General features: G+C 55.3%; 2 protein-coding genes across 10 annotated transcripts in view; both read left to right on the forward strand.

The window, feature by feature from the left end:
* Positions 1-19,123, forward strand: part of AKT2 (AKT serine/threonine kinase 2) — a 52,131-nt gene extending 33,008 nt beyond the window's left edge. For all 7 annotated transcript variants that reach the window (XM_060288363.1, XM_060288360.1, XM_060288366.1 and 4 more), the window contains 10 exons: positions 5,790-5,939; positions 6,423-6,554; positions 8,309-8,374; positions 9,477-9,545; positions 10,336-10,458; positions 11,566-11,694; positions 11,912-12,126; positions 12,594-12,681; positions 12,791-12,893; positions 14,005-19,123. In XM_060288363.1, coding sequence (XP_060144346.1) covers positions 5,790-5,939; positions 6,423-6,554; positions 8,309-8,374; positions 9,477-9,545; positions 10,336-10,458; positions 11,566-11,694; positions 11,912-12,126; positions 12,594-12,681; positions 12,791-12,893; positions 14,005-14,084 — 1,155 coding nt within the window. In that variant the 3' untranslated portion in view covers positions 14,085-19,123. The remainder of the gene's footprint in view (positions 1-5,789; positions 5,940-6,422; positions 6,555-8,308; positions 8,375-9,476; positions 9,546-10,335; positions 10,459-11,565; positions 11,695-11,911; positions 12,127-12,593; positions 12,682-12,790; positions 12,894-14,004) is intronic.
* Positions 19,124-21,083: 1,960 nt separating this feature from the next.
* On the forward strand, positions 21,084-25,429 carry CCNP (cyclin P). 3 transcript variants are annotated; one of them, XM_030874262.2, is made up of 7 exons: positions 21,084-21,175; positions 21,255-21,452; positions 22,885-22,974; positions 23,053-23,208; positions 24,032-24,190; positions 24,281-24,432; positions 25,187-25,429. In XM_030874262.2, the coding sequence occupies exons 1-7, from the start codon at positions 21,170-21,172 to the stop codon at positions 25,350-25,352; spliced, it is 927 nt and encodes a 308-aa protein (XP_030730122.2). In that variant the 5' UTR covers positions 21,084-21,169; the 3' UTR covers positions 25,353-25,429. The 3 variants fall into 3 exon arrangements, with proteins under 3 accessions (XP_030730122.2, XP_060144901.1, XP_060144902.1); XM_060288918.1 differs by lacking the exon at positions 22,885-22,974; XM_060288919.1 differs by lacking the exons at positions 21,084-21,175; positions 22,885-22,974 and having other exon boundaries at positions 21,309-22,849.
* The last annotated feature ends 1,906 nt before the right edge of the window (positions 25,430-27,335 follow it).

Below are 27,335 nucleotides of genomic sequence, written 5' to 3' on the forward strand. Positions count from 1 at the left end.
TGGCTCATGGGCCCAGCCGCTCTGTGGCATGTGGGATCCTCCCGGACCGGGGCACGAACCCGTGTCCCCTGCATCGGCAGGTGGACTCTCAACCACTGCGCCACCTAGGAAGCCCCCCTGGCTGTGTTTTATGCTGTATCTTGAACTTCTGTTCGTACTTTGTGACACGTTTCTCCTTAATACATCAGCAGGCATCTCCTAAGAATAAGGACTTTCTTCTACAGAATCCTGGTGCCCTTATCATGCCTGAGATGATCATTGATAATATGTATTTACTAACATCCTCTCTAGATCTGTGCCGTAGTTGAATTTCCCCAGTTGTCCTCAAAATGTTGTTTTTCAGACCAAGATTTGAAAAACCAAGGTACATGTTGTCTCTGGCCCATTTTAATCTAGTTCAGCCTTTGTCTTTCTTCCCCGACCATGACATTAATTTTTTTTTTTGACAAGCCAGACTAGTTGTCTTGTAGGATGTCGCATACTCCGGATGTGTCTTACTTTTGCTTTTTGGCACTGTTTTCTTTGTTCCTCCGTGCCTGTATTTCCTGTAAACCAGAAATAAGGTCTGAAGCAAGGTTGGCAAACTATTGCCTGGCCTCCTTTTTTTTTTTTTTTTTAAATTAATTAATTTATTTTTGGCTGCATTGGGTCTTTGTTGCTGCGCGCGGGCTTCCTCCACTTGTGGTGAGTGGGGGCTACTCTTCGTTGCGGTGTGCTGGCTTCTCATTGCTGTGGCTTCTCTTGTTGTGGAGCATGGGCTCTAGGCGCACGGGCTTCAGTAGTTGTGGCACGTGGGCTCAGGAGTTGTGGCTTGCAGGCTTTAGAGCGCAGGCTCAGTAGTTGTGGCACACGGGCTTAGTTACTCCACGGCATGTGGGATCTTCCCGGACCAGGGCTCGAACCCATGTCCCCTGCATTGGCAGGCAGATTCTTAACCACTGTGCCACCAGGGAAGTCCCTAGCCTCCTAATTTTATAAATAAAGTTTTATTGGAACATAACACACCCGTTTATTTACCAATTATCTATGACTGCTTTTGCTGTCCTGTGGCAGAATTGAGTAGTGACCAAGCTGTGACAGGGACTGTGTGATCTGCAAGGCCTAAAATATTTATTATTTGGCCCTTTCCAGGAGAAGTTTGCAGACCCTTGGTCTTGGCAGGTACACTTAATAGTGCATCACATTAGTGTGATCTTTTTAATGTAAATCTTATATTGTAATTTCTCTGTTTAGGACTCTTAGTGGCTTTTAGTTCCACTTGGAGTAAACTCCAAAGTTGATGCTCTACTCTACAAAGTCCTACGTGATCTGGACTCCTCTCCAGAATCATTTCCTACCACCAATTCCCTCAACTTCAGCCACCCTGGTCTCCATGGTGTTGCTTAAACATGCCAAGCACACTTCCTACCTCAGGACCTTCGCACTTGCTGTTTCCTTTGCTTAGAATCCTCTTTCCCCAGATATCATTACAGTTCTCTTTCTAACTTTGTGAGGTCTCTGCTCAAATGCCACCTTCTCAGAGTGTCCTGCTCTGCCTTCCATGACTGTTACCTTTACCCTGCTTTATTTTTCTTCATAGCACCTACCCTACGTGGTGTGACATTTTCTTTTTTTCTTCTTGTTTTTTCGGCCATGCAGTACAGCTTGCGGGATCCTAGTTCCCCAACCAGGGATCGAGCCCGTGCCCTGCAGGGGCCTGCAGTAGAAGTGCAGAGTCCTAACCACTGGACCACCAGGGAATTCCTGACATTTCCCATTTATTTATTTGTGCCGGGAATATAACTAGGTGTTCAGTAAATGTTTGTTGGATGAATAAAAGAATAATTAGAACGAATGCTCTGTTGAGCCAGACCTTACTCTAAGGTCTTTACATGTATTAACTCATTTATCCTCACAACATTTCTAGGAGGGAGTTCCTCACCTGCTAAAGAGGCATGATGATGGTGAAGCTGAGGCACAGAGAGTTACAGAGTAAAAGAAAGAAGATTTGAAGGGCCTGGGTTTTCCCTACCAGGCAGGGCTGGACCTGGGTCAGCCAAGTCAGCCCATCTGAGAGTGTCTGAACAGAGGGAGACCCCAGATGCCCTCCAGCTGTGAACACCCCTCTGGTTCAGAGGAGGGCCCTTGTTAGGGAGAGAGGTCCCCATCTGCCATTAGACCAGCAGTCAGCTGTTATTTCTGAGGCTGTGACGAGGACAGGCCTGTGCACTAAGGACAGCTCGGCCACCTCCAGTTCACCGAGCTTCCCTCCAGGGTGCAGTTCGTTCTGCTCAGCAGGATAGCCCAGGGCTGGGGCCCAGGGTCTGGAGTCAGACCAGCCACCGTGCCACTTTCGCAGTGGGGCTCAGTTCCCTGGCTGTCGTGAGGGACGAGGAGGACATGGATGTGGACGCGCCTGGCTTGGGCGCCCCGTGGAATCGCACTTGTTGGCGCCTTTTTTCTCCTCCGTCTCCTGTGCCACTGGCTCCTTTTGCCTCGGTACTACCATAGCCCCTCTCGCTTCCTGTCTCGACTCCCAGTCCGTACCCCACACGGCAGCTGCCTACTTAAAGCCAAAATCAGATCCTGTCACCCCCCGATAAACCCTTCCAGGACTTCCTGTGATGTTAAGGATCAAGACATAAATCCCTCCCACAGTGGCTGGTGGAGCCGGGTGTGGCCTGCCCTCCCTCCTACCCTCATCCCTTCCATTCCTCTCTGTGTGTTGGCTCCACACATGCTGGCACCTGCTGTGCCTTCCACAGACACCCCAGGCTCCCTCCTCGGGCCCTTGGCCACGCTGGTCACTCTGCCTGTATTCTTTTCCCTCTTGGCACTTTGAAGGCCTACCTCCTTCCCTCTGTTTCATTTATTTCACAGCTAAGTCCCTGTTCTTGGCACTGGGGATGTCCCACGTTCCAGGGGTGTCTTCCAGATCCCGGCTTACGTGCCACCTCCTCAGAGCGGCCTTCCCTGACCACCCTCTGAGAAGGGGCTTCCTCTCCAGCCCCTGCCTTTGAGCCATGACATACTTGTCTTCTCCCTTAGGCCGGGAGCTCCAGTGGGGCTTGTTCCCTGCTGCACCCTCAGCACCCAGAACAAGGCCTGGCACGTAGAAGACACTCGGGAGGGATTTGCAGGCTGGCTGGGTGAATTCTCTGTGCCTGGCACTGTCCTGAGCGCTTTGTATCGTGTGCGCCCTCACACGACCCTCTGGTCCCCGCTCCACGTGTCAGCCCACTGAGGCCCCGGAAGGTCAAGTGGCCTGCCCGGTGTTGCCTCCGGGAAGGGGCAGGACTCCCGACAGGCGGCTTTTCCTTCGCCCGCTTCTGGGCTCCTCGGCACGGTGGCCCTTATTCCCTGAGCCTTCCCGCGAGTTTGCCCTGCTTGCTCCTCCGGGGCCTGGTGGGCCTGGTCTGGGAGGAAGCTGCAGCTCATCAGGGCGGGCAGCGTGACCTCCGCAGGTGACTCCATCTCCACGCGCCTCAGTTTTCTCATCAGAAGCACGGCCCCTCCCCCTCCAGCCCTCTTGAGGAGCACGGAATGCGGTGGTGTGCGTTATTTTTCTCTGCATGTCCCTCGGGGCAGGAGGCTCTTTCCCCTGGGGGCTCTCCTCTGAGGGTTGGAAGGCACGTCAGCCCCGGCCCTGGGGAGGAGCTCCCCTCTGCCCCAGACACCATGTTGCAAACCCTTGGGGAGTATCCTGGACAGAGGCCCGTGCTTTCTCTCTGCAATTCTGAGTGCTGCAACCTTGCCACCTCGGTCCAGTTGGAACAGGATCGGGGGCTTGTCGGGCAGCGGGAGAGTTACCCCCGACCAGCCTCCTGCATCTCCGTGGGTTCTGGCTCCAGATGGGTTGGGTCCAGGTCTCACCAGTGTCTTTAGCCCCGTCCTTGAGTCAAGCACTTTCTCTGGGTGCAGGCTTTGCACACAGCAGCTCACTAGCGTCTCAGTGCCCCCAGTGTACCAAGGAGGGGGCGAGCTGGGAGCCCTGGGCTTGCCCAGGTGGCAGAGTTGCTGTTTGAGCCCCAGCTCTGAGCACCAGCTCTGCTGCCCAGAGAGGCCCCACAGAGCTGCCTCCCGTGCTCCCTCCTGTGGTGTGGAAGCTCCAGTCTCTCGTTCATTCAGGCTCCTGTTGATGGACTGCGTTCTCCCTTACAAACAAGATGATAGCACACTACATATCTTGGTCTGCAAGTTGCTTTTTTTATGTGACAGTCCCTTGAGATCTGTATATGTGAGGTATATACGTATTTTTTTCTTTTTAGTATATTCAGCACGTCTTAGGAGATCGGTGATTTTTTTTTTTTTCAGTCCACAGTCATATACCCAAAGTCAACATTTTAAAATTTCTAAGAGGACAGTTATGATTAGATAAAGCCTATCACGGGATATGCTCCCCCTACCCCTATTTTTTTGAAAAACAGGAATATTAACGTAGGGATAGGGATTTGTACTGTTATTTGTTCCAAAGAGGGCATGGGTAAAACGCATTGAGAAATGCCAACCTGAGGCAGTGGGTCAAGGAGGGAAGAGGCTCGCGCTGCTCTGCCTGGGTGTGCGCTGGGCTTGGGGCCACTGGGGGTTTGGGTTGCCAGTCACTCCCCAGATGCTTACCGAGTACCCGCCGGGGTGCTGGCTCCCACCATGTATGAACAGACCAAATCCGTGGCCTCGTGCGGGGGTGTGGACACACGTGGCTTACGGGGCCCTCAGGCTCTGCTCAGGCCTGGGGAGGGCTGGTGGGCCAGCACCTGATATTGGTGCTCATGGTACACGTGCGTCTGTCTTAGGAAGCGTGATCTCATGTGAGGGAGGCCACTTGGACAGGCAGAGCTTCTAGGTGTGAGCTGGGACCCGTCGGCTGGGCGGCTGCTTTGCTCAGCGAGGCACGGAGCTCAGCCAGAACTGATCCCGTGGCTTTTATAGACCTAAGCAAAATCCATGGGGGCGTCAACAAGTATTGGGCTCAGCCACCTAAAGTTGTGTGGTGGGTCCCAGATGGTGGGGAGGTGTGGACAGTTTAGTATCGTTCAGCTTCGTATTTTTTTCTTTTTGGTGTGTGGTCTTTTTGCTCCTAGATGCATTTTCCCTCTCTACAGAAAGAACTTTTGCAAGTGTCAAAAGAAAATTCTTTCCCAGCAAGTTCTAAATCATGAGCGACAGAACTAGTGTATTCTTAAACCCGTCTGCCTTCTGCTGGGACCTGCTTCCGTGTCCACCACCTTCTCTCCCCGTGTCTTGCCCCACCAGGGTGGTCCCTGACCTGTCCTCCCAGCAGACAGGCACCTCCAAGGAGTCATGTCGGTCACCGGTTGCTTTGTAAGATCTGCAGCTTTTTTGGCTAATGAACGCCTCCTTCTGCTCTTGATTCTCTTTTGCAGAACGCTGGTCACTTGCACACGTGAGCTTGTCATTCGTCCTGAGGGGCTCAGAGGAGCACTGTCTCTCATTCAGGGTTCAGGGTGGCGGCTTATTTTTAGGGGGCTGTGAAGAAAGGCAATCTCCCCTCTAGTCACGTAATTGCTGCCTGACTTCAAGTGGCCCTCAGGTCAGGCCCCTTCTGGGACACAGATTGTCTCTGTCCTTATCCTGCTATTGCCCTGTCCCACCCACCACAGCCAGAGGGTCTGTCAAATTTCAGTCCGGTCCCTCCAGCTCCACTAGGTCAGACACATCTCAACAAAATGCCCGAAGGTGTTTGGCCATTTGCTCGTCCATCGTGGGGCATATGGGGCTCGGCCTTTCCTGCCCCGAGGCACAGGCGCCCCAGGACTCTTAGCTCCCTGGATGTGTCCCCACACAGGGAGGAGTGGATGCAGGCCATCCAGATGGTTGCCAACAGCCTCAAGCAGCGGGGCCCAGGTGAGGATCCCATGGACTACAAGTGTGGCTCCCCCAGCGACTCTTCTGCAGCCGAGGAGATGGAAGTGGCAGTTAGCAAGGCGCGGGCCAAGGTGGTAAGTGCTGGGAAGACCGGTGGCCAGCGGTTGGGGCCTGCCAGTCTGTGAGCACCCCCCTCCCTCTCAACCCTGGCCCTGCCGCCCTTGATTTCCATACCGAGAGCACGGGCCCAGCCAGGACACTTCATGACTGCCCTGTAGACTGGGTGATTTCAGGTTGTAGATGCCCCGGTGCTGCTCTGGGCCCACAGGGTGAGGGGCAGCCTTATCCCGGGGGGTTGTGAAGACCCGTCTACCCCACGTCAGAACCCTAGGCTCAGCCTCCCAGGGCCCCGTCCCTGGGAGAGCCGAATGGTGGGAGAGCCTTGGTCTGAAGGCCACTTCAGAACAAACAGTTGCTGCCCGGAGCCTCCCTTCCTGCTCCTGCCTGAGCATTTTGGCAACAGTTTTCTTTGATTTTTCTCTTTTCTTTGTTAAAATTTCTTCCCATGGGCCACGTGCCAAACACTGACTGTCCGACTCTCTCCCCATCCCGGGCAGACCATGAATGACTTCGACTATCTCAAGCTCCTGGGCAAGGGCACCTTTGGCAAAGTCATCCTGGTGCGGGAGAAGGCCAGTGGCCGCTACTACGCCATGAAGATCTTGCGGAAGGAGGTTATCATCGCTAAGGTGGGCCCTCCCAGGGCTGCTGCGGGCTGGCCGCTGTGGGGGACACAGTTCGGAGCCTGACGGAGGTCAGGAGCACGCACTGGGCGGGCCGCTTCCCGGGTCTGCTGCTGTGTCCCCCAACCCGTGAGTCCCCAGAGAAGGGGAGCCCGAGGCCCAGAGAGTGGGGCCCTGCCTGCTGAGTCCCCCACCCTCTGGGCACCAGGAAGGAAGGTGGGGGGAGTGTGACTGGGGCCTCACCCAGCAGGTGCTGTCAGGCCTGAAGGAAGCCCCTGTGGCGGCAGAGGGCCTGTGGGGAGGCCACAAGGGTGGGGCCTGGCTCAGGGTGTCTCAGGAGGAGGCTGGGCCAGGAGTGGAGTTCTATTCCTTTTTTTCCTTATTTAAAGTTTTTAAAATAGGAAATTCCTAATGTGCATAAAATTTTTTAAAGAAAAATAAATATAATGGACTCCCATTTAGCAGTCATCAGCGTCAACATTAACTAACGTTTGGCCAGTCTTGTTTCATTACCTCTGCCCTGCTCGTCTGTTGTTCTGGAGTACTCTAAGGCACGTCCTAGATGTCACAGATCTTCAGCCATACCTACTTAGATGTGTCTTTTTGACAGATGATGATTTTAAAGACTATAATCACAGTACTGTGATCATATCCAACAGAATTAACAATCCTTGGTGTCATCGGTCCACGGCAGGGTTTCAGCACTGACATTTGGACCAGACCATTCTCTGCTGTGGGGCAGTCTTGTGCACTGTGGGACATGTAGCAGCACCCCTGGCCTCTACCAGGGCACCCCTCCACCCCCGAGCTGTGATAGTCAAAAATGTTCTTGGACATTACTACCGATGTTATTACATTATCCCCTGGAGACAGACTTGCCCCTTGGAGAGCCAGTGTCTGGGCACTGCAGCTCTCTGGGCTACTGCCATGCACTCAGATACCAAACTCAAGCCCATGTTAGAGTCCTGGGAGGGGAGGGCCTGTGACGCTGTGCTGGGCCTGCCCCCTGAGTTTCTTTTTTTTGTTTTTTTGTTTTTTTGGGGTTCTTTTTTTTTGCGGTACGCGGGCCTCTCATTGCTGTGGACGCGCAGGCCCAGAGGCCATGCCCCACAGGCCCAGCCGCTCCACAGCATATGGGATCTTCCCAGACCGGGGCACGAACCCATGTCCCCTGCATCGGCAGGCGGACCCTCAACCACTGCGCCACCAGGGAAGCCCCCCCTGAGTTTCTGATTCATGGGTCCGAGGAGGGGGCCCAATAATTTGCATTTTTCCAAGTTCCCAGGCAGCGCTGATGCTGCCAGTGTGGGGACCACACGTGGAGAACCACTGCTCACAGCCTAGCATCCTGATTAGATCCAGGTCCTTCAAGAACATTTATAGGTGGTGATTCCCGTGGCCTGTGGCATCACCTTAGGGGTCTCAAAATGTCTGCTCGGCCCCCCCCCCCCCGCAAGGATGTCAGAATTGGCCCGTGGGTTCAGGTGGTGACAGCCTGATCCTCCCTTGTGAAGTCACCATCAGCTTCTCGCCTTATGGTTTTGAGAGCGAGCCACGGAGTGTGCTTGCCTGGGTGTGGTATTTCATCAGGGCTCGTGAATGGTAGCATTCTGCTCCTGCCATTCTGTCTGTGTATTGACTAGGAATGGAACTGGATATCACTGAGATGTTGCTCTCCCATCTCTCAAGTTGGGCGGGGGGCGGTGTGTGTGGCTGACGTGGTGGGACCCTCCAGCCCCTCACCCAGCCTCTGTCTGCAGGATGAAGTCGCCCACACGGTCACCGAGAGCCGGGTCCTCCAGAACACCAGGCACCCGTTCCTCACTGTGAGTAGCACTCTTGTCCCAGGCAGGGCCTCGCCTGCCTGTGGGGCCTCCAGGCCGGCCCCCTAGGACAGAGCTCAGGGGAAGAGCCTGACCCCTGCCACTGTGAAGAACAAACTTGGTGTTGGCCAGATGGCTGGGGCACGGTGTTGTGGGCTCTCCAGGCAGCCTGAACCAAGACACCAGGGGTGGCAGCTTCTTCGTAGATGGTGCCTTCGGCCGATTGATGATACCAGGTTATAAGATGGCCCCAGGAGAGCATGGCTGCTGTCTTTATGGGTTAGAGGCACTTTGTCCGGCTGGTCGGAGTGGGAACGTTATTTTTTTATGTTTTGAGAGGTACTCCTAGGAGCAGATGTATTATTATTGTGCTGCCTATCAACTTAGGCTGAGCAGACGAGACACCTCTTTGGCTACAGTCTCCATCAAGGCCAGCAGCCATCAGTTGAATGGACCAGGTTGAAGATGGCTTACAGGTTGTTTCTCTAGCTCACTTGCTGGCCAGGAGTCCTACTGAGCCAAAGCACTTGTTCAGATGAAGTCTTACCAGGTTCTTCAGCGTGGAAGACAGGGAGCAGCAGAGTTGTTGTGAGCAGGGGGTCCCCTAGGGGTTCCCCTAGGAACTCTCCGTAGGGCTCCTTAGAACGCAGTTTGAGAACTACTTGTTTGTTGGCAGATCGCTTGTCCAGCCTGTTTGGGGGGTTGGCTCCCACTGCCAACTCCCAGCCAGCAAACCTCGTGTGTGTGGATGTGGATGTGTGTGTAGGTTGACCCATTTGACTGTAACATGGGAGGAGGAGGATGTGAAACAGCTCTGGTTGCTCAGAACATAGTTCCTCCCCTGGCTGTGCCTCTTGGAGGCCTAGTTGAAGGCAGAATACAGGATCGTTGAGCACAGTAACCCTTTCCCTGCTGTCAGGGCATGAGCTCACTCATACGCCACAGAAGGTGAAGCTGAGATCTGAAACCTGGCCGCCTGATTCCCACGGCCTGAGCCAGGCCTGGGGGTGTATGTGCAGAACCAGCAGCGCCCCTGCCTCCCAGGGCCGAGCGGAGAGCCCTCCTTTTTCCCACCTCCTATCCCGGCCGCCTTCCTTCCCCACAGGCGCTGAAGTACGCCTTCCAGACCCACGACCGCCTGTGCTTCGTGATGGAGTACGCCAACGGTGGCGAGGTGAGCTGCGCTGCCCCCTGGCTGCCTTTCCGGGTGTGGGGGGCAGAGGGAGACTTGCTGGGTGTCATCTTGTTCCATCCGCCCCCCTCCCCTTGAGGCAGGCATCACCATTTCTGTCGTGCAGGAGGGAAAACAGGCTCAGAGCAGTTAAGTGACTTGTCCAAGTTCCCACAGCTAGTGAGTTGGTAGGCAGGATGCAAACTGAGGTCCAGAAAGCTGTGCAGAGGGCTGTGTGGGTGCTTGGCCAACAGCGCTACAAGGACGTTCTTAAAGGCGCGGAGAAAGCGTCTGCGGGTCAGGATCCCCCGTTCCTCTGCTGTCAGTGCGGCCTCCTGATGCGAGCGCTCAGCCACTTGCTGTCGCTCACCGTCACCCGCTCCTCGCCCCTCACACCCTTCTCTCCACGCAGGTGTCACTCACTGGCTTCATCTCTCCCATTTGGTCTCACAGCTTGTCACTTGCTCCTGAGTCGTGGTCCTCTGCTTGCTGGCTGTCGCTCCTCGTTCGCCTGCCCCCTCCTGCCACCCCCCTCACTCTCCACTCAGCGCCTGGTGTCTACCCTTTGCTCTTTATCCCTTGCTCTTTTTTTCTTTCTCTTTTCTTTTCTTTTTTTTGGCTCACGTGAGTTCTTCTCTACTCACCGCCCCTCACTTGGGCTTTCTTGCCGTCACTTGCCGGTTCGTGGGGCAGGTGTCACCTCATCAGTGGGCTGGGTGCCGGGGCCGCACACGGTCCCCTCCTCCCCTCCTCTGGGCCGGGGTCTTACCTCCCCTGCCTCCTCTGCTGGCAGCTGTTCTTCCACCTGTCCCGGGAACGCGTCTTCACGGAGGAGCGGGCCCGCTTTTATGGTGCGGAGATCGTCTCAGCCCTGGAGTACCTGCACTCGCGGGACGTGGTGTACCGTGACATCAAGGTGAGCGTGCCGTCGCCTCCTGGCTGGGCAGGCCGTGCACAGGCCTTCTGCCCGTCTGCTGAGCTTCCCCTTCCATGGAGGGTCTGTCTGTCTTGTCCTTCTCAGAGCTGAGCCTCCCACCCAGGCCCAAGGTGGGTGGTTCCACAGCAGGTGGCCCTGCGTGGGGCCCTTCCAGGCTTCCTGCTGTGCAGCCAGAGGGTGTCAGTTGGTCCAAGCGCTTTAGGAGATGGCCCGGCTGAGCCCACCAGCGCCAGACACACGTGTCCCCTGTGAGACAGTCATTCTGCCCTAGGAGCATGCGCGGGAACAGGTGCCTGTGTCTGTCTCAATGTGGACGCACAAGCTCCTGGCGGTACTGTGTACACTGACCCCAAACTGGAAGCAACCCAAGTGTCCGTTGTCGGAAAGTGGGTGAAAGGCATGAAGGTGTATCCACACAGTGGAAGTCTGCACAGCAGTTCAAGAGGACCAGCTACAGCCACACACGATAGCCTGGGCGGTCTCACGGGCTGAGGCTGAGGGGAAAGCCAGGACAGATGAGGGGAGTCTGCGTCGTTTACAGTGTGTATATATAGAGGTGGAAAAAATGTTAAAAAGCAGAGAAGGAAAGTTCTTTCTGTGTTGGAGGAGGTGGTGGCTAATAACAGGGAAGGGGCACGTGGGGCTCCTAAGGGGCAGGTGGTGGTCTTTATTGACCTGGTGGAGGTTACACAGAGGCCCACTAAAGTGCCCATTTGTGTTAAGTTTAGGAAAAAAGAGGAGAAAGAAAGACAGTGTTCCTTACGTCCAAAGTGTGACAGCCGCAGCCCGCAGTGGGGGAAGCAGTTTGGGCAGGACCTGGCTCCTGTCTCTCCCTGCCCCGCTTTTTACCAGCTCCCTGGGGGCAGGGGGCGCTGGGGAGGTGTCGGGTCTGGCCTCCCCCTGAACCTCGGAGGGCCTAACCCTCTGCTGGGGTGTGACCTCTGGTCCCCCCTGGAGCCCCTGGCACAGCTGCCACTACCCCAGGCCACAGCCTCCTCCAGGGAAGGGCAGGGGTGTGTGGGGTTTCAGGGGTGGCAGGAAACCCTGAGGTACGTTGTGTCCCTGACTCACTGGCTTTTCCTACAGCTGGAAAACCTCATGCTGGACAAAGATGGCCACATCAAGATCACTGACTTCGGCCTGTGCAAAGAGGGCGTCAGTGACGGGGCCACCATGAAAACCTTCTGTGGGACCCCTGAATACCTGGCGCCCGAGGTGTCTGGGGCTGGAGGGCCCAGGGGCGTGTGAGGCCAAGGGAGGAGGGGGCCCTCAGCGCTGTGTGTTTCCCCCGCCCAGACCCTCTGAGGGCAGGGCTCCAATTCCTTAGGTGGCCCTCCCAGCCCCGGGCAGGGCCGTGTCCCCCTCGGGCCCCTCTCAGCGCCTTGGCCCCGGGGGATGTGGGCCTGGCCCCTCATCGCCCCCCCTTGCTCAGGTGCTGGAGGACAACGACTACGGCCGGGCGGTGGACTGGTGGGGGCTGGGCGTGGTCATGTACGAGATGATGTGCGGCCGCCTGCCCTTCTACAACCAGGACCACGAGCGCCTCTTCGAGCTCATCCTCATGGAGGAGATCCGCTTCCCGCGCACGCTCAGCCCTGAGGCCAAGTCCCTGCTTGCTGGGCTGCTTAAGAAGGACCCCAAGCAGAGGTGAGGGCTGGCGTCTGCCCTGCCCAGCCCAGTGTCACCTGCTGCCACTTCCCTCGGCCTGGAGGGGGCAGCGCCCACAGGTGCACTCGCCCGTGGGGTGCTTGATGTGTGTTGATCGTCCCCACAGCTGGCACTTAGGGAGCACTCCCTTGCCTAGGCCTGTGCTTAGCCCTCTGGCCTCCCTGCCTTGTTTCATGGCGACACTGAGGAACAGGGTGGCCCTGTACCCAGCCTAGGGTGGCAGAGCCAGGATGTGAAGCGGCCGTCTGCCAAGCCCACCCTCTCAGCTTGCAGGATGTGACCCTGGGCACAGGAGCTCCCTCCCTGAGCCTCAGATTCCTCCTCTGTGAGGTGGTGGTCTGTGGCGGGACAGAATCATTAAAGGTTGTTCAGGGCCTGCACCGAAAGCCCGTCTCCCAGGCCCTGGCTGCCCCGGGAGGCGGGTGCTGATGGCCGTCTCTGCCCAGGCTCGGCGGGGGGCCCAGTGATGCCACGGAGGTCATGGAGCACAGGTTCTTCCTCAGTATCAACTGGCAGGACGTGGTGCAGAAGAAGGTGAGCCCACTGCCTGCCTGCTCCCTGCGGGAGCCCGGCCGCTCCTGGGGGACCTTGGCTGGGGCCTCCGCTTCTCAGGGACCTGAGCCTGGACTCGTCTCCTCCACAGCTCCTGCCACCCTTCAAACCTCAGGTCACATCTGAGGTTGACACAAGGTACTTTGACGACGAGTTCACCGCCCAGTCCATCACAATCACACCCCCGGACCGCTGTGAGTGTCTGAGGCCCCCTCTCCCCGTGGGCCTGGCTGGGCGGTGGAGGGGTGGGGTCTGCTCTTGGCCCAGTTCTCCAGGAGGAAGCTCACAGGTCCCCCTCCGTGTCTGGGCACTTTACCCTGCAGTATGTTCGCCAGGGCTTTCGCCGTTGGCCCACCGGTGGACCTGGTGAGGGTCACCAGGAGCCCCTGGCTGCAGCACTCGGGGGAGAGGTCTGGGCAGGAGACACTTGAGGAGCCATCAGTGCCCATAGTTGTCTCCCAAGTTGCTCAGGTCTTTGGGGCTGGATGGGTTCAGTGATTCTGTAGCTGTTTGAGTTCTTACTCTCACCTGCCCGGTGCTGGAGACACAGCCGTGACGAGACAGCCCTGGGTCCTGCCCTCAGGGAGCTCAGAGTCCACGTTGGGTGACAGCCCAGAGTGATCAGGCCTGTGGTATTAGAAGTACAGGGTCTGGAGAAGCTCAGAGGAAATGCCTGACTTGACCTGTGAGTCAGGGAGGGCTTCCTGGAGAAGGAGACATGGCAGCTGAGACTTGCTCTTGGCAGAAGGAGTGGCATACGGGACTCCCAGAAATGGGAGCATTGCAGAGGTCAGAATAGATGGGGGATGGGCGAGGGCATCAGGGCCAGAGCAGGAGGATATCGGGGGCCACTGGAGGAGTACGGATGTGTTGCACGGGGAGCCATGGAAGGGTCTTGGGCAGAGGAGGGAAGGGTTGCATCAGGGCTTTAGCAAGTACCCCCGCCTCGGCTGCATGTGGAGGGGAGGATTACTGGGGGTAGGAGTGGCGCCCAGGGCAGGGGCTGGGCCATAGAAGTCTGGGCTGGACCCCGGTGTGGCCTGGGGCAGAGGAGCTGGGGGGAGCTCGGGAGGCTGAGTGAGCAGGCGGTGGGGCCTGTGGGCCAGGGCTCTGGCCTGGGGTGGAGCTGTGGCTGAGAGGAAGCCCCTGAGCCTCGGTCCGGTGGTCCCCGTTCTCGTTCTTGGGGATAGCGCGCCAGCTGGGGGTTGCACTGTGGTCTGGCTGCAGCCCTTCCTGGGGCTGGGTGGGGTGCCCGGGCCCCCTGCAGACCGCTTCTCCCCAATCCACCTCCACCGACCCCCGCAGATGACAGCCTGGGCTTACTCGAACTGGACCAGCGGACCCACTTCCCCCAGTTCTCCTATTCGGCCAGCATCCGAGAGTGAGCAGAGTGAGCTGCCTGCCGCCGCTGCCACTGCCACAGGACGCACGCGCGGCTGCCGTCACCACCGGGTTGGGGGGGGGCTTTTTTTTTAAACTTTTTATTTTGCCTTCTTTGTTTGTGTCCCCATCCCTCACCTTCTGACCCCCATTTCCAGTTTTTTCTTCAGCCCTCTGCCAAACTCACCTCAGTGGTCCTAGTGGCCCTGCCTACAGGATCCTATCCTGCCCTCACCTTTGTGCCCAGACCAGGATTTGGGAGACTCTCCACTGCCTGCCCCAGGACCAGGCCTTTGGGCGGTTGGAGAGATGCCGGTTTTTAATCAACATAAAGCCCCAGTGAGGGGTGAAGCATGGAGCCGTGGGGCCCACCTGAATTTCTGGCTGGGGCACCCATGGGCAGCCCTGCCTCTGGGTTACTGCTTCTGTCAGAGGCTGCCTTGTGGTGGGCCACCCGGTGGACAGCGCCCTGGTGCTGCCTTCCCTGCCCTGTCGTTAGGCGCGGAGTGGCCTGGCGTGGGGCAATCCAGCCTCCTTCTCCCATGGGGGCGGAAAAGCAATAATGTCCAGGGATCGGGGGTGCGGGAGTAGGCGAGGGCCTTTGGAAGCCGCATGCAGGACTGGGGGTTCAGGACTCCCTCGTGAGGAGGGGGCCTGCTCTACCCCGTGGGGAACCGGGAGGGGGCCCAGGGGATGGGCGCTGCCTCCTGGCCCTGTCTTCCCCCATCCCCTAAGCTGCTCTTCTGACCCTGGGGATGAGGCAGGAGGAGCATCTGGGGGCTGGCTTCCCCACCCACCAGCCCTGTTCCTTACCTCCTGCTGGAGCCCGGGCCTGGCCCCGCCCCTTCTGAGGATGGGGGCCGGGATCTCCCCCTTCTCTCTGCCTGGGGCGGAGGGGCGCCAGCCTCGGCTGTTACACATCTCGCACCGAGACAGTATTGGGCCCGGTGGACTTGGGTCGAAGAGTGGGTGGGGCTGGGTGTCTGGTACGAACCGAGGTAGGGGCCTCTGAGAAGGGAGGCTCCGGGCCACCTCACTCCTTCCCCCTCTCCGGGCCCCCCCGTTCTGCAGCCTTAAGGTGAACGTGTCAGTGCTGTGGGCACTCAACGTGCGTGCCTCAGGCTGTGTGTGTCTGTGGGCGTGCCTGTGCATCTGGGATGCAGATGCACGTGGGGTGTGTGTGTGTGCATGTGTGTTCGGTATGTGTGTGCGAGGGCAAGCGAGTCCCGGCCTCGAGTGTGCGTGCTGTGTGTGGGCTCGGGCCCCGCCCCTGGCTCAAGCATTTCAACCCGAGGGGGAGGGGTGCTAGCCTAGCAGGGGAGCCACACCTGAGGTCCACTTGTTGCCCTGTCCCCCCTGCCCCGTTCCCCCCAGCATCTCTGGGGTTTGGGATTTAGTTTCTGTGGTTTTGATCACCTCAGCCCACCTTCTGTAGGTAGGTCACAGAGAGACATTCTGGGGTGGGGTGGGGGGTTGGTTTAGGTGGGTGGGTTCTGACTTTTCCTGTCTGTGTGTGTATGTCCTTAACCTGACAGTTCTCCCTCCTCCCACCGGCCTGTCCGCATCCCTCGTGTTTGTACGGTACAAGCAATAAAGACACTCATTTCAGCCTGGGGCCCAACCCCCGGGCCTTTCCTTGCTTCCGGAGTCTGGCCCCGGGCAGCAGCTGCCTGCGGCTCCCGTCCTTCTGGCCCCAGGGCCTGGGAGCCACGAGGAGGGGGGGAGGTGTGCACAAGCTCAGGGTGGAGGGTGGGGGCCGCTGGGCGGAAGCTGCCCAAGAGTTTGGGGAAGGCGCCTGGGCGGGGGGTACAGAGGACAGAGACCATTGCAGTCCCTCGGAAGCTGCTTGGGAAAAAAGAGGTGGGGTGGAGAGATGGGGGTGGAAGGGGTGCGTGGTGTCGCTGGGCCCTGGAGTGGGTGTGGGAGGGAGAGGACTCATTTCCTGTGGCCCTTGAGCCCTGGAAGGGGGCACTGCCTGCTCACCCCATCTTACCTGTGGCCCCCAATTCTGATACACAGCCCTTGGTGGATCAATGGGATGTGTGGTGGCGGTCGGCTGGGAGCACCTCAGGTTGGGTTACAGCCTTCACAGCTCTGGGACGCCTCTGGCACCTGTCCCTTTAATCCTGGAGTCACCATGCTTGAGTCACTCCTCTCAGACCCCAGGGCCAGGGCTGCCCGGCACAGGTGAATTTAACGTCAGATTTTGCCGGAAGGTGTAGGCCTTCACACACACGGAGGCTTTGAGATTGTAAATGGGGGTAGAGGAAAAGTCAGATGCTACAACCAAGACTCAAGGCATTTTTTTTTGTTTTCTAACTTCATATGGACTTTATTATGAATTGAGTTACAAAAGTATGTCCTGGTGGTCATATGATAAACGTCAGAGAGGCTTATGAAGAAAAGCCTTTTAAAAGCAACTATACTCCAATAAAAATTAATTGAAAAGAAAAGCCTTTTACTCTTCCCTCTTGTCCAGCCCCTGGAGGTGGCCGGTGCTAGATTTTCTTGTCACACCACACTGTCACTCAGACCTTCGTGTGGGTCCACCCCCGTATCTACCTCAGCCAGTTAGTGGTTGTCTTAACAGTCCACGGAGGCCTCGCACGGGTTCCTCAGCTGCTGCCCTCAGTTGAATGTATATCTGTAGCTGTAGTGGTGCTTCTGTTTTCGGTAGGAGAACTTTTCCCAAATAGGGAGTTTTAGAGGGGAGTGTTTTAATAAATTTTACCAATTAGGAAAATTAAATTTTGACTAGATCTGTCTTTTGTCATGTGCATTTAGACAGTTTCACAAGTTTTGTGAAAGGAGGAGGAAACTCAAAACCGCCCCCAGGCCTTGAGTGGGTCATTCTGGTCCTCATGTTACCCCTGTGCCAGTGGACACAGTGCCGTGAAAGGCTGTCCCTCTGTCTGCATAACTCTTTCCTCCCAGCTGAGGTCGTCAAGCTGCTGGGCTCTATACTGCTGCATCTTCCCCCTCCCTGCCCCCGCCAGCATATGTACATCAGTAGGCTTGCTGGGTCATTGGTAGGAATGAGATCCTCCTCTCTGAGCCACCCTTCTGCATTTGGGGGGCTCCTCGTGGACACTTGTCATGCCTCCAGCCGCTTCACGAGCTTTCTCTGCTTTCTCGGCTTGGATGTGCCTCAACTGACTCAGCTGCCCCCTGTCGACAAGAATTCACTTGGCTCCCAGTTTGTTTGCTGCCACCAGCAGTGCTGTAATAAACCTTTGACAGTGTAACAATCCATCTTAGCGCGCTTGTGCTTTTTAAGTTTTTGTGGCCTGCATTCTAGAGTTGCTGTATTTTAATACATGCCAGATAGCTTTCCCCCAAAGTGTAGCGATTCACATATTTTTAACTTTAATTTTGAGATAATTGCAGACTCGTTGAAAACTTTGAAACTTTAAAAATAGTACCACAGTGATTCTAGGACTGGAGCAGAAAATGTACAAGATGAACCCGAACATCTTGTGCCCGGACCTACTAGAACCAAACCATACCCTCGCTGACGGGGCGTTGAAGGGACACAGGAGCCAATGGGAAAGAGCCCCCAGTGGCCACAGCTGAAAGCAATTTGAGCGACAATAAATAGCATAGTATTGGGTTATACCCAAGGGGTAAAATAAATGAGTCTGTGCTGCTATAAATGACAAATGGTGAGAACAGACATATCTGTACGGAATTCCAGATAATACCTGTAAATAGTCTGCCTTCAAAGAGGGGAAACATGGCCCCCACTCCTTTGGTATGGACTGCAAAGTGACTTGCTTCCAAAGAGTACAGTATGGAAAGGGGGGAAGGCAACTGTTTAGTGGAGAAAGTGGAGCTGCATCAGGCAGGTGGTCAAGGTCAACGTCAAGTGGTGAATCATGTCGGCAATGTGTACCTCCTAAGGGAGGCGATTAGATGATACTTTACCTCTGGGGTCTTCCTGAAACATACGCTCTCAGTCTAACAAAGAGAAAACACGCATCAGGAAAATTCCAGCTGAGGGATGTTCTGCACAAGACCCGACCACTGGTTCTCAGAACTGTCAAGGTGGTTCAAAACAAGGAGAACCTGAGAAGCTGTCACAGCCGAGAGAAGCCTTAGGAAGCATGAAGACTAAATGTAGTGTCCTGAATGGGGTCCTGGGACAGAGAAGGCATTAGGTAAAAAGTCAGGAAATGTGAATAGTGCGTGGACTTGAATAATACTATGTCCCTATTGGTTCATTAAATTGTGACAAGCCCACACTAAAATGTTAATAGGGGAAACTGGGTCTGGGTATATGGGGACTCTGTCCTCTCTTTGCAACTTTCCATAAATCTCCAAAATTAATTTTTAAAAAGTACGAAAAATTTTCATCTACCCTTCACGCAGGTTCTCCGGGATATGCTACACTGATTTTATCCCCCCCGCCCCGATATTTATGTATCTGTCCCCAAACAAGACCATTCTCTTACATGATCACGGTCCAATTATCAAGGTCTGGAAATTAACATTGATACAATGCTTTTCTCTTGGACCTTGATCAGATTTTACTGATAGTCACATTAATGTCCCCAAATACAAAAGAAAAGTCCTGGCTAATGACTCAGTCCGGGCTCACACGTTGCATTCAGTTGTCTGGTTTGAAGCTTACAGGGCAGTTATTTTGCAGAATGCTCCTCAGAGTTTGTTGCCTGATGTTTCCTTGTGGTTATATGTAAGCTGTTTTTGAAAGGAATTCCCCCAAATGAGATGCCCCTCTCAGTGCATCCTATCAGGAGGCACATGAGGTGATCTGTCCTATTCCTGGTGATGACTTTGATTCCTTGGTTAAGGTGGCGTCTGTCAGATTTCTCCTCTGTAAAGTTACTACTTTCCCTTTGTAGTTATTTCGTACAGGCATATTTCATTGTGTTTTGCTTTATTGCACTTGGCAGATACGGCATGTTTTACAAATTGAAGGTTTGTGGCAACCCTGTATTGTCAGATGATGGTTAGCGTGTTTTTGTTTTTCTTTTGTTTTGTGTGTGTGTGATTTTTTTCAATAAAGCATTTTAAAATGAAGGTATGCACATTGTTTCTTTAGACATAATACAATTGCACACTTAATAGACTACAGTATAGTGTACACAACTTGTATGTGCACTGGGAAACCAAAAAAATGTGTGTGACTCACTTTATTGTGATACTTGCTTTACTGGGGTGGTCTGGAACCAAACCTGCACTGTCTCTGAGGTCTGCCTGTACTGTGTAGAGATACTCTGAGCATATAAATATCCAGGTTCTCATCAGGGGTTCAGGCAAAGGGAACAGCAAGTGCAAAGGTCCTGAGGCAGGCAGGTATCTGATGTGTTTGGGGAACATAAAGAAGACAGGGTATTTCAGAAAGACTGAGGAATGGGGAGAGTAGAAGGAAATGAGTTTAGAGAGGTAACAATGTGCCCAAAGGACCTTATGCTGAAGGTAAGGAGTTTGTTTTATTTTAAGTATGACAGAAGGCCAGTGGTCCGGGATCTCACACTCTTCTCTCTGCTCACTTTTCCAGCCTCACTGCCCTCTCAATGCCTGAAAATAGCAAGCTCTCCTACCTCAGGGCCTTTGCTCCTGCGGTTCACTCCACCTGGGATATTCTCCCCTCTCTTTGTGTTTCTGGCTCCTCCTCTTACAGGTTTCAGTTTCAACATCACCTCCTCAAAGAGGCCCTTCCAGATCATTTAAAAATTACATCCAGGGCTTCCCTGGTGGCGCAGTGGTTGAGAGTCCGCCTGCCGATGCAGGGGACACGGGTTCGTGCCCCGGTCCGGGAAGATCCCACATGCCGCGGAGCGGCTGGGCCCGTGAGCCATGGCCGCTGAGCCTGCGCGTCCGGAGCCTGTGCTCCGCAATGGGAGAGGCCACAACAGCAAGAGGCCCGCGTACCGCAAAAAAAAAAAAAAATAATAATAATAATAAATTTAAAAAAATAAAAATTACATCCAGCCTGTTCATTCATTCATTCAACAAACGTTTGAGTACCGACTATGTGCTAAGCCCTGTTCTAGGCACTGAGAATACAGCAATGAAAAACAAACAAAAAACTAGATAAGCCCTGCCCTCATGGGGTTCACATTCTAGTCAGGAGGGAGACAATAAATAAAGCAGTAAGTGCTAAGAAGAGAATAAGTGCATCGAAAGAATGGGAACAGGAAATGCTTAGGATGGCACTTTTTATGGAGAAGGTAACATCTGAGTAAACACTTTACAGGAAATGAAGGATCTCTGACAGAAGAGGTTCCTCGCAGAGGGAATAGCCAGTGCAAAGGCCCTGAGGTAGGACTGTGCCTGGTGTGGGTGAGGATGAGCCAGGAGGCCAGTGTGGTGGGAGAGGAATGAGTGGGGGGGATAGGAGATGAGCTCAAAGGTGTGTTTGGGATGGGAAGCTAATATAGGGCCACTTGGACTTTCAACTTGAGGGATATGGGAGCCACATGTTCTGAAGAGAGGCAGAGTGTGATCTGACTTATTAGGTGTCACAGGGTCATTTCCAACTGCATGTGGGTAGCAGACTATAGAGGATGGGTACAGGGAGAGCAGTAAAGAGGCCGCTGCACTAGTCCAGACCGATCGCCGGTGACTTGTGCCGGTCACCTCCACAGTAGGCTGTGTGGGCTTGATAAAGGCAGCGACCACAGGTGGTTTGCTCATCCCTGAATACGCACTACAGGGGACAGAGGCCCTCTATTAATATTTGTTATGTGATTTTATAGCTCCCATGCCTTGAGCTTTAACTGTATTAATCCCTGTGCTGGACACTTAAACCATCTTACAAATTCCTCAGGATAACTCTGTCGGCTGTTTTCAAATCCTTACTTTATAGCTCAGGAGTGAGGCTCAGAGGGCCTGCGTCAGTCATATAGTAAGTAGCAGGAAGAGGATTTGATCCAGCTGTCTCACCTAGAAGGTTTGGAGGGTGCAGAGCCAGCCCGCGTAGCATTCGCCATTGCCTGTGCGCCTGCCCAGGTGAGGCGTGCTCAGCGCGCATGCGCCCAGGCGCATTTAAAGCGCCCACCGCGGGTCCTCAGCTCCAGCGGGAAGAGGCGGGAGTTCGGCTTGGCTCTTGACTCCAGCCTGAAGGATGCTGGTGAGATACAGGAGCCAGGTTCCCACCTCCTGGCTTGGGCCTTTCTCCAGGCCCTGACCCCACCCCCTCTCCCTTGCAGAGTCCAACTGCCCACCTCGATCCCGAGCCTCGGAGCACCCCAGTCCCCGACGGCGTCCCCGCGGGCAGGAGGGCCTCCCCAGGATGCCCAGAGAGGCCCCCCGGGCCGTGCGCGCCGCCGGGGCTGGAGGAGGCTCTGAGCGCGCTGGGGCTGGAGGGAGAACGTGAGTACGCCGGGGATATCTTCGCCGAAGTCATGGTGAGTGGGACCGGGGCGGGACACTCGTGGACCAGCGGGCTTTGGGCAACTCTGGCGCCGCCCACATCCCTGGAGGGCAGCAGAGGCTGTCGGGTTAGAGGAAGCCGAAGCTGACTCGCTCGCCCAACGCCCACTCAGCAAGCATTCCCTAACTCCCACCTCGCCAGCCTCTCACCTCGCTTCCCACCGACTTTGCAGCTTTTACACCACTGCCACCCACAACTTGGCTTTTCTCTCGCACTGTTACCTGTGTGGTTTCCACTGCCGGGAATGCCCTTTCCCATCTTCCCCAGGCTGTCTGCAGCCCCTCCTTTGGTATTGCATAACCTCTCGTACTTGTCCCTCACATTTACTCACTTACCAACTATTTAGCGAGTTATAACAAATGTTTCTGAGCATGTTCTAGGCACTGGGGATGCTGCGATGGACAACATGAGATAGTCTGTCCTCACTGTGCGGAGACAAACAAATGCGGGTGATAATTTCAGAAGGGCCACAAAAACCAAACACAGGCCACGGTGGTCCACAGTTAACTGTCTGAGACAGGCACTGCCAGAAGAAATACTGAAGGGATGTGTTTATTTAACAAACATCTTGTGAGCATCTCTCCTGGATCAGGGTCTCTGTTAGGAACCAAGACACAGCTGTGATCTGAACAGAAATCCCTGCCCTCGTGGTGCCAGCAGTCTAGTGGGGCAAAAAGACAAAACATTCAAGGAAACACAGGGTATCTCCAGACTGAAATACTATGAAGAAAATAAAGCAATGAGATAGAGATGATGGGGTGCAAGGAAAAGTATAGAAAAAGTCAGGGAAATTTTAGCTGAGACTGGAATGACCGAGAAGTCAGCAATGCAAGGAGTGGGGAATGACCATTTCAGCTGGAGGGAATGGCCGGTACATAAGTGCAAAGGTCCTGAGGTACGAATGAGCTTGGCATAGTCTAGGGCCAAAAGAATGCTGGAGTAGGAGTGTGGGTTGTGAGGGGAGAGAGGGAAGAGGTGATGTTGGAGCAGGGCCTGAGAGAGTCTGAGAGCAATTGGGATTTTCTCCTAAGGGTACTGAAAGCCAAGGAAGGGTTTTAAGCAGGGGAGTTCCTTGGTCAGATTTATACTTTAGAAAGACCCTCTGGGTGCTCTGAGGAGGATGGGTTGAGGTTTGGTGACTAAGATTGGAGTCTGGGAACCCGGGAGGAGATGCTCAGGAAGTCCTGTGGCCATGGGGGCTAGACTGGAGAGATGGAAAGTGAGGCGTCCAGGGTTCTAGACGGGGACACGGAAGAGCATATTCGGAGGGGACGTCGGAGGCCAGTTTGTGTGTGGCACTCGGGACATCCAACTGGTGCGAGGAGATTGCTGCACCCAGGGCTGGAGCCCGGGAGAGAAGCCGAGGCACAGGTGAGGAGAGTGAGGCCGTTCCTGCCCGACCCCAGGTGTGCCGCGCGCTGCCCCGGAGGGCGCTGCCCCGCACCGTGACCCCGGAGATGCGCGCGCTAGTGGTGGACTGGCTAGTGCAGGTTCACGTACGTAATGGGGAGGGAGAAAGGGCTGGGCCTGCGTAGCATCCTAGAACCGTGGTGATTACCTGCGCCTCTCCCCAGGAGTACCTGGGCCTGGCGGGGGACACGCTCTACCTGGCCGTGCACCTGCTCGATTCCTACCTAGGCGCGGGCCGAGTGCGCCTACACCGCCTGCAGCTGCTGGGCGTGGCCTGCCTGTTCGTGGCTTGCAAAATGGAAGAGTGCGTGCTTCCAGAGGTACTCCCGGGGCGGGGCTTGGGAGGGTGGAGCGCTTCCTCGCCGCATCACAGATTAAATGCCTACTGTGTGCCAAGCGAGCACTTTACCTACTCTTGGAATCCCAGCATGTCTGCCTGTGGTAGAGGCTACCAGTGTGTCCCTTTAACAGAGGAAGAGACTGAGGCCCAGAGAGAGGAAGACATTTGCCCAAAGGCAAGCATTTGGGACTTGAACTCAGTCTTGAATAGTTAGAGTAGTTATAGTCCTTCTTTTTTTTTTTTTTTTTTGCGGTACGCGGGCCTCTCACTGTTGTGGTCTCTCCCGTTGCGGAGCACAGGCTCCGGACGCGCAGGCTCAACAGCCATGGCTCACGGGCCCAGCCGCTCCGCGGCATTGTGGGATCCTCCCGGACCGGGGCACGAAGCCGTGTCCCCCGCATCGGCAGGCGGACTGTCAACCACTGCGCCACCAGGGAAGCCCCTATAGTCCTTCTTGAGTAGTTATAGTTAACATGCATAAACTCAGTGCCGTATCAGAACTGCCTGGTGAAGTAGGGAGTAACATCTCCGTTTTATGGATGAAGAAACTGAATCTCAGAGAGCTTCAGTGGATGTCCATGTCACACAGAGAGTAAATGGTAAGGTTTGAGCTCGGGAACCAAGTCTATCTGACTCTGAAGCCTCTGCTTCCCACGATTTCCAGACAACAAATCAATGGCCCCATTTTACAGACCAGGAAACTGAGGTCCAGCACAGGGACTGAACCGATCCCAGGAGCTCAAGGGCAGGGAGTAACGAGCCGGGGTTCAAGATTCCTCCACCTCTTTCCCCCCAATTCCCAGCCCGCCTCCCTCTGCCTCCTGGGCGATGGCTCCTTCTCGCGGAACGAGCTTCTGTGCGCGGAGCGCCGCATCCTGAGCCGCTTGGATTTCCGGCTGCACCACCCGGGCCCGCTACTTTGCCTCGGGCTACTTGCTGCGCTGGCCCGGAGCGGCCCCCAGGTGCGCGGGGCAGGGGCGTGACCTGCGCGGCTAGGGGCGTGGCCTGCACGGGAAGGGGCGTGACTTGATTGCTCCCTGCCACAATGGCAGGTGTTGCTACTTGCCACTTACTTCTTGGAGCTGTCTCTGCTGGAGGCCGAGGCAGCAGGATGGGAGCCGGGTCGCCGTGCCGCTGCAGCACTGAGCCTGGCACACCGGGTGCTCCACGGGGCGGGTTCCGGGCCCGAGCCGGCGCTTTACAGGTATGGCCGCGGCGGAGGTTCTCTGTGGCTTCAGGGCCTACCTTCTTGGTCGCCGTCTTTCCCGTCTCAGAGAATGTGAGACAATTAGGTGTGTGCGCGGGGGGCTGGGGGCTGGGGTGGGGCTAGACTTGTTTGCTGGGTGCGAGAGAGAATGGGGTGTCTGCCTCGTCTGGGGGGTCCCATTTGCTTTTCTCTGGGGGTGTCTGAGAGACTGGGGTGTTTGTTCAGATGTGGGGGCCCTTAACCTTGCCCCAGGGTGAAAAATAGGATCTCCTCAGGCCCAGAAGACGCTCTAACTGCGTTCCAGGGTTGAGAACGAGAGGTCTGCCAGCCTCGAGTCCCTTAGCTCCCTTCCTGGCCACGAATTGGTGTCCCTTTAGCTGCTGGAGTCCCTCATCTCCTTGTTAACCACGCCACCGCGGGGCAGGGTGAATCATCTTTTCCTCCAGCCCGTGCCCTAGGGTAGAGCTGGATGTCTGTCCGCCCATCCTCAGCCCCAGTCCTTCCCTCTCCGCGGGTCCTGGCTCTCCCATAGCCGCGCTGAGAGAAAAATAGGGGGTCCGCCCCTCGTCAGCGCCCTCCAGTCGCTCTAGATGATGGACCGCGTGTCCGACCTCGAGAGAACTCCTGAGAAGTCCTCGGGGACCCAAGTCAGCTTGTCTTCTCAGCCTCGAGCCCCAAGCTCCGAGGACAGGTCGTCTCCTATTCCCCGCTACCCCTGCCTCATCTCTGTTTCTCCGTCTCTCCGCCGCAGCCGGGCGGAGCTGGGCCCGGTCGAGCCGTGCATGGTCCGCGCCGCGCTCCGAGGCCCTGCGCCCGGCCTCGCCGCCATCTTCCTCAAGTACGCGCGGCCCCAACGCCAGGGCACCAGCCTCGTCGCCGCCCGCCTGCTCCGCCACCCCCCGGCCGGGCCTCCCTGAGCCCCGAGACCCCAGCAAAAAAAAGACTCTCTTTGTGCGTCTGTCTCCCACTTCAATAAAAGAGTTTTTTATTCCGAGCGCTCTCTATCCTCAGTGGTCGAATTCTGGCCCCTCTGTCGCTTTTGATTGGTCACTTCCCGGGCTTCTCACCCATCTGATTGGATGTTCTCACCAAGTCCCTTAATGGCTGCTGGGAGACGCGATGAGAATTCTGGACTCCGCCGCCAGGGGGCAGTGGCGGGCTTCCGCAAGCACCGCTGAGCGGGACAAAACGGGGATCCCTAACGCAAACGCTTGCGGGAGTTAGGGATGCTGAGAGGAAAATCGCAATGCAAGCGAAGGAAACTCGGTCTTCGGGTTGGGGAGAAGCTAGGAGCAATGGCGACTGTGAGAAACTGAGAATGCCTGTCCTAGTCATGAGGAATGCTAGCTACCTTGATGTTGCCAGATTTTCAGATTTTGTTCACGAAGGAAGCTGAAAATCTGTGATTCCATAAATATCTCTGCTCTTCTAATGCTGGCAACTAATTCAATATTTTTAACGGTTGCACAAATCTAACACATTACATATACTGGCCTGTGAGGGTCATCAGTTTGTGATAGTATGGGCCTTTGATGGCAAGAGTTTGTTAAATGGGATGTGATTTACTTAACCTCTGAAGTGCCACAGTGTCGTTAGGTATAATATACCGACCTCTTGGTGGTGTGATGAGGACGTGAGTTAACATAAACCTAAAGCTTTAGGACCGTGTCTGACACTTAGTAGGTGTTGCGAATGTGCTAGCATTGCATCCTAGCAGGGTTGTGAGGTACAGTTGTCCCCTGTTTCTACCGAGCCCCTAGCACCTAGCCATTTGGTAGGTGTTCAGAAAATAATTGTTATGAATCAGTGGGTTTCCAAGTTTTTAATTAAAACAAAAACATGCCCGAGGTGCAGAAAGGTGACCAATGCTGTTCTGGAATCCAATCTCGGGAATATTAGACTCTTAACCAAGCCTGGGTTTGGAGGTGCAGAGAGGAGGAAGTTTTCACCACTGAGGTGTTCAAGTTTGGAGGATTGGGGATCAGGGAGAGACTCAGCAAAGTACAATAAAATATAGAAGCAGATACTGCAGTTGGGATGAAAGGTGTCATGTTCAGGTTTGGGCCTGTTGGGTGGGAACTGCCATGGGACCTCCGGGGGAAGGATGTGCAGTGGGAGGGGGAGGGGACAGTGGAAATGCAGGCTTGGTGCTTGGGAATGAGACTCCAGCTAGGGTCTTGGGTGTGTGTGTGGGGGGGGGTAATGGTGCTAATACATAGTTACTCATTTATTCAACAACTATATGTGGATGCCGACTCAGCGTCAGGCACTTACGACCACGTATCTCAGTCTCATGGACGATAAGAAACACTGGCTGTTATTTGCCCATTACTGTACCAGGCCCTGTGCTTTACCTGCATAATATAATTCAGTTCCTACAGCTACTCTGAAGTAAGCTCACTTGTTACCTCCCTGTTACACAGAAGGAAGGTGGAGGAAGACCAAGGAGCTTGGCCAAGGTCCCACCACTGAGTAAGCAGCTAAGGAGTGTTGAAGGACAATCATTCACCCTCAGTTTTTCTCTCGAAAGCCTCTCATGTATTTCCTTCTCTACACTCTTTTATTATTGTGTTCCTCACTCTGGGCTGTCACTTGACTGCTTTCCCACTGGTTTTCCTACCCAGACAGTGAGCTCGATAAGGGCAAGAAGCAGATCTCTCTTGTTCATCGAGTTCTCCCCTCTTCCAGGAAGCCTTCACTCACCACCTCAGCCTATGCTGGGTACCTCCTCTGGGCCGTCAGAGCCTGTTGTGCTTCCCGCATCCCAGCCCCGACCCCCGTGCCTGTACTTCCCAGGCTAGCCCACTCTGAGCTGCCACTGTCTGGTCATTGGTCTGTCTCCCCCACTTCCCTAGGGACCCAGTGAGGGTAGAATCCGAGGCTCTCTCAGTCCCTGCTAT

This window comes from Globicephala melas, chromosome 19 (assembly GCF_963455315.2).
Source record: "Globicephala melas chromosome 19, mGloMel1.2, whole genome shotgun sequence".
In the NCBI taxonomy this organism is placed as follows: domain Eukaryota; kingdom Metazoa; phylum Chordata; class Mammalia; order Artiodactyla; family Delphinidae; genus Globicephala; species Globicephala melas.